This window comes from Melopsittacus undulatus, chromosome 7 (genome assembly GCF_012275295.1).
Source record: "Melopsittacus undulatus isolate bMelUnd1 chromosome 7, bMelUnd1.mat.Z, whole genome shotgun sequence".
Lineage (NCBI taxonomy): Eukaryota > Metazoa > Chordata > Aves > Psittaciformes > Psittaculidae > Melopsittacus > Melopsittacus undulatus.
In genome coordinates this window covers 39,909,283-39,923,781 of record NC_047533.1, presented here as the reverse complement: position 1 = coordinate 39,923,781, position 14,499 = coordinate 39,909,283, and the positions used below count along the sequence as shown (strand labels likewise).

Below are 14,499 nucleotides of genomic sequence, written 5' to 3'. Positions count from 1 at the left end.
CATTTCTATTAGGTTGTTTATAAAGAAAGCTAGAGGAGCTGGATTAATACAAAGGTGTTTCCCAGTTGTTCATGCCAACTTGGGAAAACAAAAGCTGTCATTATTTTCTACTCACATTTTGATTTAAAGTGATTTCTTTTCCCTGATTTTTCTTTTCCTCTTCAGGACATTAATGTTTTTCTAGTTGTTCTGTATGAGTGCTGAATAACTTGTAAAAATTTAAATACTTTTTAGATTTGGAGTGTGTTTACTAAGTGTTAAACCACATCAAAATTTCAAAGTTTTCCAACAAATGTGTATTATAGCCAGAACTGTACTCTAGACAGAAAAATAGTAGTATCTGTTTAGCTCTGATTAATCTTTCTTTTTGAAGCAGAGATAAACATAAGTGTTACAAACTTAATTATACACTTTCTAGACTCACTGCATTTGATTTCATCCCTGCGTAAGGATCTGGTCAACCAGCTTTTAATGCAAGTGTGTTGAAATTCCATCAGTTAAAAGTCTAGTAATTTACATATGTTAATTAGATCTTACTCTAGTAAAACTGGAGGGTTTGCTTGGTTTTAGCACTTCTTAGAAAATAGAATTTTTTTGCCATGTATGCATTATGTATTTTTCATTTGCAGATAGAAGTATCTATTTCACAGTGCTGTGCGTCTACAGATAAAGATGGAATGTTTTGTGAGTCAGTTAAACCAACTTTCAACAGAACCATTATTAAAAATTCTCTCAGAATGTCTTTGGTCTTAGCTTTTATTACTGCTACAAATTTAGTAAGAAAGAAATGTAAATGAATAGAGCAAACTAGGAAACACTGAGTCATAAAATGTTCCTCCAGGTAAGAAGTTGTCCTCAACTGTATTCAGATTCAGTGTTTTTCATGGTCTTCAACATATCTGATTTTATCAGCAAATGCAGCTAATAATTCACATTAAAAAACCAAACCAAAACCAATGAAAAACAGAGGATGTGGACTAACAAGGCAGTGTCTGTCATTATGACAAAAAATAGGTTATGATTACAGAATTGCAAAATAGAACTAAAAATGTCAGATTAAAAATACTTGTTTCTCATCTGCAGTGTCTTTAATGATAACACAGCCAAGAACAGTTTAACAGTTGTATCAGCTGTCTGTGTACTTTCCAGAACAATCGCAGAAAACAGGTATTTCAAAATTCAAATTGATAGTTTTCAGTTTTCTGCCTATCTCACTGCTCTTCACCACAGCATGTGCTTCAGTTTAGTATATACTGAGAAAAAAACCCACCTACCTGATCTGTAGTATCTCTTTGGGTATTATCTATCATTACAGATTTCCCAAATCATTTTAGTGGGGATTTGCATGTGGGTACACAAGTCCTCGTTCTAAAAGAGTTCACTGAAAATACACTTTCATAGTTGATGGAATTTGAAAACATTAACAGTGAAATGTATTTCTACTACTTTAACATATTTTTGTTTTCAAGAGTATATCTTTATTTTGCCAACTTTTGTGGAGATGGAAAAGGAGCTGTGAGCTACTTAGCCAAAGTGGCAGCCCTAGGAAAGGGCTTTTTCTAACTTGGCTAAGTTAAGTGATTTAGTTCTAAAAAGCTTTACTGGCTGAAGGGGCAATTAATTGCAACGAGCTAGGAGTGAATAGCCACGGGAAAGAACTTTTAAAATTGGCTTTTAAAAGCTTCTTAAACTGAAGCCAGAACTGTACTAAAGCAGGTTGAAACCCTTTTGGTTTTGCTGTTTTGTTGTTTGTTTTTTTTTCTCAGTCATTTAACGTTTCCTATCCCCAGGTGTACAGGTCCTTACACCAACCTATAAAAATGGATATATATACTTTCCCTTTTAAGAAGAATAAATTCTATGTTGGTTGAACAGAGTAATTTTTTTAATGGTTCCCATCTCATCATGGCATTCAGAAATCCAACTCAAAAACCTCACTTTATTCTTAGTATGGTTACACACTTCTTCTGTGACCTGAGGTACATATTTCCCATCCCACAAGTTACAGGAAACTACTTTTTAGTTTCAGCATTCTGCCTCACTCATTTAAATATAATCTTGTCAGTGCAAGAAGTGTATCTTACCAAGTATCCATAGCAGATACTTGGTAAGGTACCTATCAGAAAAAGACAAACACTATTTCAATCTTCTGTATCTTTCTGTAATGCAAACTTTAATAATAACTGCTGCAGCTGTAAACAGAGTTCTTAATGACCTATGTGTTCCCATATAGAAAATACAGTTTTCAACTATTAAACCTTAAAAAGCTGGGGAAACTTTCTCAGCTGCTACTTCTGTAAATTATCATATCATATATGAGAAACACAGGGAGATACAGAATGTTTAAAATAAGGGTCTGCTGGATGTAAAAATCAATGCTTTTCCTGCTTACCAACAGCCTGTTCTTTGACTGCCTAGTTCTGCTGATTTAGTTTTGAGAGGCAGGTATTAGGGACAGTGCAAAGCCTACTATTTTATTTCTCTGACTGGCTGATTGCTTTCATTTTGTGTTTAAGTGTGGTTTGTGATTGACTGCACAACTCCACTATTAACAAGAAAACACAGTGACTGCCTCCAAATGCTCTCGTTCCAACTCCATTCAATGAAAACAGGTATCAAACAGCTAAGTAAAAATCACTTGTTCAACTGCTGAAGTCATTAACTTTCCCAAACTAAGCACTCAGACCTCAGATTATTTTAGGTCTAAGAGTATTTATATCTCAGGTTATTTCACAATCATCAGGAGTACCAATTATTTTTATTTTTAGAAAATAAAATATACACTGGGCACAACCTTACCAAGTATTCAACTTCACTCACCTCAACATATGAAATTGGAAATATTCCTATCTTGTCAGCCAGCATTCCTTCTGCCCAGTTTTCATCCACACGGCGAATTACAGTCAGAACATCATCCTGTGTGAACATGCAGTGATTATGTCTCCCAGGTCTAATTTAGCTTCTAATTTCATTTCCCTCCATAACGCACAAGCAATCAGAGAAGGCAGTGCAAGGACAAGAACACAGAGAAGGCACTCTGTAACAGGAACACTTTTGGGTTTGAAGTCAGCTCCAGCCGTTCTTTTCCCTATTTTGTCAGAGTTCAGCTAACTGTCCACAGCTCATCTCACCCATCTGACTTCATGCTTAGTGCCAGACTTCCTGCTATGTTCAGTCCATGGTATTCATCAGCCCTCTTTTAAGTCCTTGGCATTAATCAACACAAGCACAACCTTTTTCCTTCTCAACTGACTCATTACCTAAGCTTCCTTAGACAATTGCTTTTCTACTTAAGTACTTAAGAACACTGGTAAATGATACAACTTCTTTCACAATTACACGGAGCATTTGGACTAGATATGGTTTTGAGAACATTACATAAAAAAATTATTTATGCGCACTTTCAACATTGCTTTTGCTTATACTGGAGATACATAATTGCTTCATATGCAAGTTAAAATATTTGGAAACATATGCTTACTCAAGCGGGACTGGGGATTTAAAACAAATGAAAACAAACCCAAAAAACAGTAACCAAGTTTGCCAACAAGTTAATTAAACTATGCAAGCTAATGCTAATCATCCTCAACAGTATTGATGTTTTGTGCTGTGATAACCATTGTCTGTCCACGTTAGTATTATTCTTAGAATTGTAGCCATCCTTTTCATTTTTAATAGGCATCGATTGATATAGAAACAATTAGTTTGCATTTGTTCTTGTGGCATTCTTGTGCAATTTGATAAACTGAAGAATCAGAAACTGATTAACAGCTCTAATTCCTATTAAAACTCCGTATCATTACATGCTCTGCATGACAGAAAATTAATTACAATAGAAATAACATTGGAAACATCGTACTTTCCAAAAGGCAATTAGTAATATTATGGAATGCCAAAGCTGAGTAGTACTTTTTGTCTAGTATCTACATGTCACTTACTAAATGCAAAACTGAAAATAGTACCAACTTCAACAGTTTAAAATGAGTTTCTTTAGAAGATGGAACACTTATGAATAACATAGCTTATTTCTCATCAATTAAGAACATTACTACTGCAATTATGAAAACTTGCCTTCTCAAACATACAACCTGAGAGGAATTATATGTAATTTAGGAAGATAAGCAGGGCAAAACTAATCAACATAAAAGAAATACCTGCAGAGTTACCTTTTTGAATATGTGCAGCTCCACTAAAAAACATAGAGACAAGACCACAGAACAGTCTTATTATTCTTATCCAAGTGTATGACATTATCAAAAGAAAATAATCTTATTCTGTTTTTACCTTTGCAAATGGTAAACAGTCTTTATCTGCTTCCTTGTCTTTTACTTCGAAGTCATAAAGTGCTTTGCACTGAGGTGGAGGCTGAGGTAAAGGTTTAATAATCTGAACAAAATTAGTAGGAAAAAAGCCATGGATGCCATTGACTTCTCCATGATACCAATTTTCATCCACCTGTCGACGCAAAATGATGATGTCTCCTTTACTGAATTTAAGATCTCCAGGTTCCTTTCCCTCGTAGTTATACAATGCTTTGGCACATGGTAACTGAGGTACACCCTGAAAAGAAAAATAAAATCACTACAATTAGATGAGTACTACTAAATACAATTTGTATGTCATTCTGTGAGAGACTACGAATAAAACTATAGAATTGGAAAGTAAAATTATACACATTATTTTATTGCAATGATTCTACTGATTTTATCCAATTGTGTAGGAAGAGCTTCAGTTCTACCCAGTCTTAACATGCCCCTAAACTTCATTATTTCCAATAATGCTACAATGTTGAAAGAGAGGCAAAAATCCATAATACTTTAACCCTTGTGTACTAATTCACTAAGCTGAAGCATTAAAAAAACCAAAACACCAACAAAAAAAAATCCAAACTGGAAAGTTTTCTGCATTTCTTAATATTCTCCACACTTCACCTATTTTGCAAGCACAGAATGAGAAGGATGAGGGCATCGGGGAGGTGTTTTCCAGCTTGAAAAGCAAAACTCGCTTTATTAAGGGTGGGATATTTAATCCTGGAACAACCCTTTTAATTTAATCATTTATTTAAAAGCACAATTGAAAAGAATTATTGGGGGGGGAAGGGAAAGAAGAGGGGGAACTGTTGAATGTGTGTTTCCTTGGGTTTTCTTCCCTTGATTCCTCCACAATATCTGAAAACTACAGGCCATTGGTGCAGCTCTTGAATGCATGTCAGAAGGATTACCACATAATGTTATATCATCCTTCCTTATATACACTGCAGGTATTACTTTTTAATTGCTCAGTCTGTGCCTCCACATTTTACAAGAGTGAACCACAAAACTCTATGACTCTAGTAGGGCTACTGCCTTCAAAACTCTTTCCCTACAACTTTTCATATCTAGAGCTGAGCTCACCTGCTTCATGATGTAAACAGCAGTAACCTGCATTACTAAGACAGTATTTCCATAGCAAAGACAGCATTTATAGTCAACTAGAGCAGAGTTTTTCACATCTTTAGTGCCATCCCTTATGGAAAAGGCATGTTTATTCACCACATCTACCCTATGGTAGACTCTCAAGTCTTCTGCCAGCTCAGACTGTAAACTGGAATTGCACTTGCAATATCACACACAATGCCAGGAAATTCTCAGAAGGAATTACCACTTCAAGTTTGTCTCATCAGTCAGAAGACAGAGTACTTGATAATTTATTTCACATTCAACAGTTAAAATTTTGTTTTTCAATATAATCCAGCGAGTTTGAATATCTTTAATTTCTGTGTACGATGTTATAAACAGATTAATAATTTCATGAATAGCTAAATTATATCTTAAAGACAAGCTTATTTAATAATTTTATTTCTATAACAGTCTAAAGAACACAGTATGTATATGCATAGATATAGATGAGTACAGGAAAATCACAGTTCATTCTACTGTATCTGTGATGGTCACTAAAACTGTTATATCAGCACATGTTCACAAAAACTGGTGATCTTCAGGCTGACACAATATTTTTCTTGACCATCACATTCTTCACACAGTGCAGAATGTACACCACTAAGCATACTCTCAGTAAACCTGGATAGGGAGAAAGACTATAAAACATCAACTAGAGAATTTGTGGGCCCCAACTGATTGAGGGGAAGATTCATGGCCACAGCAGAAGAATGAAAAAAATACTGTATGGATGTATTTTTGAGTCCTCCATGCTCTCTGCAGAATAAACAGACAACAAAGGAAGCAGCTGGTATAAATGTAGTAAGGACCAGCACAGAGAGCACTGGAGGGGAGAGGGATGGCTGGAAGCAAAAAGAAACACATATCTGCACAAGAGAGGGGGTGCTGCTCACATTTCCATTTCTACCCAAACAACAAACTCACAAAAAAAAACCCCAACCTTACAGACCTTCAGTGATTAGGAGCCAAAGAATTATTTGGTAGAAAAAGGCCTCAATTATGGCTACTATAAGACATATGCATCTCTCTAGCACTGGAGGAAATAGCTGGAGTGCTGGGAATCACCCTTTTGTCCCAGGAGAAAGTTTTCTATGTCCCTATACTGAGGAAGAACTTAAAGATTAGTTGCAAGCATAAAATACAGTTGGAAAAAAAGTATCTTTTTAAAAACCAAAACAAACCAGGAGTACCAGCACAGCAGATCATGCCAATGTGATCAAACTTGTCAAATAGTCATTATTTAATTGTTAGACCTTGATACTGCATTGACATGGTTTATCAAAAAGCCTCCTACAAACAACCTTCACTTGAATGTACAAACATCTGTTCATATTTCATGGGAAGTTCCTTTCTGGTATATAGGTTGAGTTTCTGCAAAGCTTGAAAATAAAATAAAAATGAAATCAAACGAAATAAAGATGGTTCCAGTCTGTAATTTCAAACAGTCTGTAATTTCAAACACAACACAGACTTAGTTCTCAGACTGCCAGGTATTAAAGGGAAACAGTTAAACGGAAGGAAAGTGAATGCCTTTTCCTTCTGTCCCAGGGTGAGGATGGAAAGAGAAGGAGCAGTGGGATAAGAAGCACCATCTCAGCGGTTTGGTATCAAGGGCCCTCGAGCACCATCTTCACATTCCTCCTCTGAGCAACCTGGCAGTAGCAGCTCACTGTCAGTGTCTCCCAGGCCGTTGCGGTTAGCATCCTTGGGTGGCTTCAGCCCCCCTTCTGCCCCACGGGCTGCTCACCAGGAGAGAATGCCATGAGGATATACTGAGCCGGAGTTTACATTTCACTCTGTGTCTCTCACTTGGCTAAACATGAAAGGACGGCTTTGGAAGAAAGAACTATGCAGCCTACCCTTAGGTTTGCAGCTGCCAGTTACCCAGCCAGCTCTTTGAGAAAGCAACCAAAAAAAAAAAAACCAAAAACACCGAAAACCAGACAAAAAATATTTAGGAAATTAAAATATAAAACTCAAAGACTCCACAAAAACTAGGATTCTTAGAATTATTTCCTCAGTCCATAACCAAAATCTTTTTGCAAAAATATTTGAACTTCTAATTCTACTGCTGATATACAAATTGTTTAAATTCATTTTTAGCTAAGTCATGGATATACATACATTTCACATGCCAGATTGCTTTAAAGAAAATGAGATTAATAGTAAATATATGACAACATCAAAACAAATGTCTTAACAAGCACATGAAAAAATGCATATGCATTCATATATGTATGAGCCTCATATACATATGCACTCAGATATATACATATATAGATGAGACTTGGGTCAAATTTCTTCTCCAAACTCAGATATTGTGTCCTAGAAACCTACAGATTTCACTTTCCATTTTTTTCTCTTTGGATTTATACTTTGTCTTCAGTCACCTTATTTCGAACTTCACTCATTTTTTTTAATGGACACTATGCAACTGTATGCATTTTTCATAAGCTTAAGCCAAGAGAAACTTATGCCTGCACAGAAACGTGAGATCTGATTTCCTTTTGAAAGTTTCTGTGGCAGAAGCCCAAACATAAATATGCTTATACTGGCATAAAACTGTGTTCACTTTATAACTTATTGCACTTGGAGAACCAGAATAAGCTGAAGCAGCAAAAACAGTAAATCCCCTACCAAGGAAATGAATGGAACTGATACTGGGTCATCTGCATTTCTGTTTCCTTCCAAACTTCCCTGTGCGATGCTGCTGATTGTCAGTTTTCCAAGCAAGGCATTCCCCGTTCTCTGGATGTAAGACTGGGAAGTGGCTGGGCTTCCCTGTGAACCAGTTGAATTTACCCAGAATACCAATGCTGTCTTCAACTCTTTGAGGTTCTTAGACACAGAGTGTCTTCAAGAGGCCAGGAAGCCTTCTTTGTACAGAAGTACTGTTTGTATTAGTAGTAGGACAGACACAACAAATTCTGTAACTGTCTATGTACCCAACCAAAGTGCTGTCAGCCTAAAAATGCTGGCCTGCTCAGACAGTTTTTATGCCTTGCTTTCCTAAATAAGTTCTTTCTTTACAGAATATCTAAAAACTGGAAGTTATGATCATTTTGATCCATGTTCTAGGAGAATCTCTAATAATTATCAGTTATTTGTGATTTTCTTACAAGTAAAGACAGAAAAATGATTTTTCTTCATCTATCTTTTAATTTTCTTTCCATGCACATCCCACATCAAATCAGTCACATTCACAACCTGGACAAGATGAGAAACTATTACAAAAAATCTCCAGTTACACAGCAATTTAAGTACAGAAAGTCCAGTGCTACAGAGGTACCTTTATCAGTCTAACTCCCTCCCACCCTGTCCCCCAAAGAACCAGTCTTGTAAGACATGCTTCATTACCAATAAAAGGAGCTTGTTAATATGCTGCAGCCAACTTGTTTGCAAGGCAGATCTGGGTTGAGTGAACTCTTCATTAATACATTCTCCAGTAGCTACAGGTATACCTGAGAATTCCTCTTTAAACTCCCAGTCATAAAAACCTTTTGAAAGACAACATTGCTTCTTTTAATCTTCTAAGTCCATTCTATTTCCTATTCAGTCAAGTTACCTTCTTGACTCCAACTTTTCAGATGCATCTTTATTACTTTTGCTGATGTGTATTTCTGCTTTCTTGCCTTCTTTGGCCTTTACCAAGCCGTCCAGTCCTACATGCAAGAACCTTTTGCACCTATAATTTTTTTCATGTCTCTTTCATCTTGCTGGCTCCAATACCTGTTTTTAAGTCTTAATTTAAAGACATTTAATCTGTCTAGTTCCATTTTCTTTGTTGTAGCTTTCTTTGTTCTTTTTGTATCTGCATTTAGATTTTCACATATTTTGAGACACTACGAATATTTCACTGAAGACCTTCTTAAACTGATTATTTTAAAAGTTGTGTTTCCTTCAGTATGATTTCCTTCTAAAGAAAGGAAACATGCTCCCTATGTTAAGCTATAGGTATACTGCTTTCACCTGAACAAATTAAATACTCCATTTTGGCAGAACACACCTATCTAGAGGCAACATTTGAAACTAAGTCCCCCCAATTCTTTCCAAGTTCCAGAACACAAAATATCTCCACAATCCAAGACAAATGTTAAAAGCTGGCTCCCTGCATTTATTTTTCCCATCTACGAACAATACAATTTATGTCAGATTTGCTCAAAGAAAGGCTAACTCAAGTTTTATTAATCTGTACCTGACACTAGATTGTTAGTGGAATCAATTTCACATACCTCTACCATCAGAACTATCTTGGAAGACTGCAGAGGTCATCAGTGCAAATGAAATTATTTCTAGTTAAAGTGCCTCTGAGGTTAATGCTATCTGAATGACGTAATATATTTTTATGTCAGGAGGCTGTATCAAGTTGCCAGTATGCCCTAATAATCATAAAAACAAATCCTGGTATCATCTGATATGAATTACTGTTGCTCTACTGAATACAGTGAAACAGTATCTTCTATATGACAGCTCACCAGATAAAGGAAGTGAGCAATGGTGATGTTGGTAAGTATATTAATTTCTAGTAGTTTCCAGTGATACAGTTGTAACAAATCTCACTTTTATCAGCATACATAAATAACCAAATATTTTACTTAAAATTGTAAAAAAAAAAGTAGTTGTTTTGAAATGCCATATTCAAATACGGTTATAGTCTCAGCTTGGCATAGTTCTTGATTTTAATAAAAGTAGGAGAAGTTGTGCATCGAAACTAGCTAGCCAGATTACCCTGATGAAAGAGACCAGGTTTGAAACCCATCTGTGTGTAACTTAACTATGACCTAGATAAGAGTAATCATTTTGAAGAAAGATTACTTTCAGGAAAAAAAACAGATGCAGGATAAAAACCACAATCAAGCCAATATACTTATTATACTTCTGGAAAAGCTGAGCAACTGCAATCAGGAAAAAATCTAGGTTCTTGATAAATAAAGAAATGGGATTATATTTTTAAATAATTATTTAACTCAACCATCAAGTTAAAATGTGTATGCAACTAGCTAACTATCACAGATTATGGTAATTCTCTAATGTTTATACATGATAACTGTTAACATCAGTACTAGCTCTAAATGTAATAGTGTGTAACACATCAGAATACTTTTTTAATTAACAGGTTTCAGGCATGTAACACAGGTTGAAATTCCAACTATTTGTAGAGCCCTTTGCCTGACTCTTTTGATGACTTTATCAGTTAACTTTGCTCTCTGTAACTTGCAGAACTCCCTAGCACAAGCTAAGAGAAACCTGTATTCTGTAATACAAGGGTAGCTTGTGTCCTCATATAAACAATTTTTATGTGTTCCTTTGAGAGAAACTATTAATGACCTTCTTAAAGTAGCCAGCTCATGAAAGTCCTTTTTGCTTCCTCTGCCTTAACAGCTTTTAGAAGAAAACATTTTGGCTCTTTTCTCTTGTCTGATGTTACGAAATAAATACGAGTTTGTTTAATGTAAGTATGAGCAACTGTCTCCCACAAGGTTGTTTTGGAATTAAAAGCTGGAATACAGGAGAATGAAAGGAATTTAGAAATGTTGCCTTAAGGCCTAAGCAATCAGACTAATAATACGGAAGGTTAGAAAGGGACACTTACAAAGCTTTCTAAAAGCACTTAGCCCAGTCCCTTTCTGTGCAATACCTGTGTTTCTGAAAACTTTTTCAAACTAAAAACCAAGTGTCTTCAAAATGCCACTTTCTCTTCTTTGTCTATCCAAAATGCAAAGTTCTCAACTACTTACTTTCCAAGGTTTGTTAAGTAAAGAAAACTGTGAACACTTTCCACCAAACTAAGCTCTCAAAATAACCAAACAAGTAAAAACTAGGAAAAAGCAAAGATGAGAAAACAATTATAACCTGCACACTACATGTCCCCAAATATTTTAACTATACACACTTGAGAGGTTAAGATTGCTCCTTTCCATGGGTAAAAAAACCCAAAAAGCATGAGGACCTTTTGCTTGCGTTGAACAAAAGATCCTTGTAAGAATCTAAACAAAACTAAAGTCTTCACTATGTAGAGCTAAGATGTTTATATAGTTCTTGTGTGAAAATTGTTCTTTCTGAAAGCAACCATTTCCTTTAAAGATCTGCTCTTAGAAACTGGCCAATACTACTGGTCAAACTGCAAATGCTACTATTCCCACTGTTTTTCTCTAGGCATGTTATGGCTCACAGGCATTTGATGTCTCCATCAAACTTTTACTTTTTCTTGTCCCAGTGCCATTGTATAGCAGTGTAGATCTCCACATCTCTTCAGGCACATGAAACTCATATGCAGAATAAGTTCATTCCATTCCAACTAAACTCTTCTACCAGCGTACTTTCTAATGCATCCTGTTTTCGTGTAACATCACCTATGATTTCTAAGGCCAGAACACTGCATGCTCCAAAGAGGCAAGCAGACATCTACAGAAGCAGTACAGTTGTGAGACTGGGTAGTGGGCTTAGTCCTACTCTGAACTTCAACTAACTACTGTACATCCCTGATGAACTCTTAGTGTGGGCTGGGATATTAAAATGTACTCAATGTTTCCCAATCATATCCTGTTTGTCAACATTGAAAACCCTATGAACATCTCAGAGTTACAAATGTAGGTCAAATGCTTTGGAAAGCTTTGCTGTTTCCACTTTCTCTACATGCACCTATGAAAGTGCAAGAAACCTTCACAGGTATTAATCTTATCTTTTTAAAGAACACTTTAGAAAATGGAAAATAGATGCAGTAGATACTGACCCACTGCTGCAGAAAAGTAAATTGGAAAAATCTAGCAAGAAAAGCAGCAAGTAAATAATAAAAATAATAAATCACACAGGTTAAGAGCCTATCAAAGACCTGGCAAAAGACTCAGAAATAGTACGTCTCAGGTAATTTTCTAAGATATATATCACTGAAGCTCAGAATATAGAACTATTCAACTGCTCAAAATACCCAATTGCTAGATGAGTACTTTTGTATTTAAGAAGACACCACATTTTGCCTAGTCATCCTGTAAAATGCCTTCCGTAACTATTTGCTCCCCACCCAAAATCTGTTTTGGAAGTGTGACAACTTGCCTGTGCCAATACAGATTCTTAAATATTGCTTGCTTTTTTTTTTTGCTTGTTTGTTATATGAACATAAAATCACAAAACACTGTGTACAGAAGAGTCCCCTCCATCTGAAAACTACCAACAATACTGAGCACATCCAAGCATTAAATTCTTTCCCCAAATTCATTCTCAACTGGCTATTGTGTAGTTTTCTCTTTTCACTCTTCATTTTAGTTTCCACATAAGATGGAAATTGGACATCTCTGACATCCTTTTCCTGCTACCTAACTTCATACTTATCCATCTAATACAGTTATCTGACATTTATTCTTCCTGTCAAAAGCCATATATGCAATTGCTTAAAGAGCAAAATAATTGATTCCCAAGCAAGACGTGTCATTCTGAGCTCCAAATACAGATTAAATATAAATTTTTATGCAATCTCAGAATACTCTTCTTTCCCATTGACATAGTGGGAGGCAGTTAGAGATGCCACAGACCCTTCCACAAACAAGTGAAGCATCAATAATTGCAACTGTTATCATTCAGAATCTGCCTTACTTGCTGAACCACCATCTAACCCTATTACAAATTTTATCAGTCACCAGAAGGGGAAAAAACCTAAGTCAACAAAACATTCACAAAACAACATCTTGCTGTAGTCTGTATAGTCAGTATGGCAGACATACTGTTCATGACAGCTGGTGAGAATTTCTACAGCATGTTTAGTACTTAATAAAGATATAGGGACACGGTCAACCACCTCCCTCCTTTTATTTAATACGTTATCTTTGGTGTTTTTTTTTTGTTTCTTATTAACACATTAACACAAAACCTCACTGCATTAGAAGGAAATCAAAGGGAGTCTACATAACACCATAAGGTATTATTGCTAACACCTAGGAGGGATTCCATAATTAATGTGGTACCACTGAGCTGTGCTACGCTGGAGTAATGGCAAGAAAGAAGTATCTATGTTGTCCACCAGACCTCACATGGCTAATAAGAATACCTATCTTCTCTTTCATTTCTGCATTTAAGTTAAGCCATCAATGCTGGAAAAGTAGATCTATTTTACTGACCACATGCGGAATTCTCTCACAGATGGGCAGTTTGAAGCACCACTTTACATATCACTTCACCAAACGCAGTTTGCTCACTTTAAAAAAGTTAATCTACTTAGCGCAGAAGACTGGAACATTTGGTTTATGCACTGGAACACAGGAAGCTCTGTCCCTGCTCTAGGGAGCTGATATTTTAACACAAACATCAAAGGCTCCAGAAGGTTTATCAACAACATTAAAAATTTAAGAGTAATGCTCTGTATTGTTCTATGGGTTTTCACACTTTGAAAATGAACATAAATAAGCTTCCCTTGCTGTGATGTGAAAATTAATGTGTTTACTTGTTGCACCAAGAAAAGGTGAGGGAATTCCAGGTGAGAAGACAGATGGAAAAAAAAAATGAAAAGAATAAATGAAAAAGGAGATTGCCAAGAGCAAACTTCTACTGAGCTTTGATGGTGAGGAGTTTGAACATGATAGAGAGGGAGCAAAGCCAGCAAATTACTCTGAATAAGGGAGTGACTTGGTAAGATTTCTCTTGGTGAGATCAGCATGGAGAAACATTCCTTTAATCTCTCGAATACTTCACTGCCAAAAATTGGGCAATGGGAAAACACAGAGTTGCAAATTAAGAGGTTGCTGCATTTTTTGATGAAAACCTATCAAGGTCGACAGGCACAACTTTTTATCTGAACATGTTCTGCGTTCCATTCTAATCAAGCATTAATGTGCTTCCCACCAAAACAGTGCAAGGTCTAAAATTACAATGAAGAGTAACCACACACAGCTCTCCTATCTGAGCTGGATTTTAAAAATCTGAGGTAGCATCTTATATTTCACCAACTGCTGGGAAAGTGTTGTTAGGTTTATTTTCCATCACTTCCACCGTTTTGTAAATGTCCAGATACTTATCAAACATTATGAACAAACACATCACTGTCAGACATACTTCTCAGGTACTCCCTGCA

At 36.0% G+C, this 14,499-nt stretch overlaps 1 protein-coding gene across 1 annotated transcript in view; it reads right to left on the bottom strand.

The window, feature by feature from the left end:
• Nucleotides 1-14,499, bottom strand: part of SH3RF1 (SH3 domain containing ring finger 1) — an 81,025-nt gene that overhangs the window by 29,132 nt on the left and 37,394 nt on the right. The window contains exons 3-4 of the mRNA XM_005145511.4: nt 4,285-4,560; nt 2,821-2,916 (exon numbers count right to left, since the gene is read on the bottom strand). Coding sequence (XP_005145568.2) covers nt 2,821-2,916; nt 4,285-4,560 — 372 coding nt within the window. The remainder of the gene's footprint in view (nt 1-2,820; nt 2,917-4,284; nt 4,561-14,499) is intronic.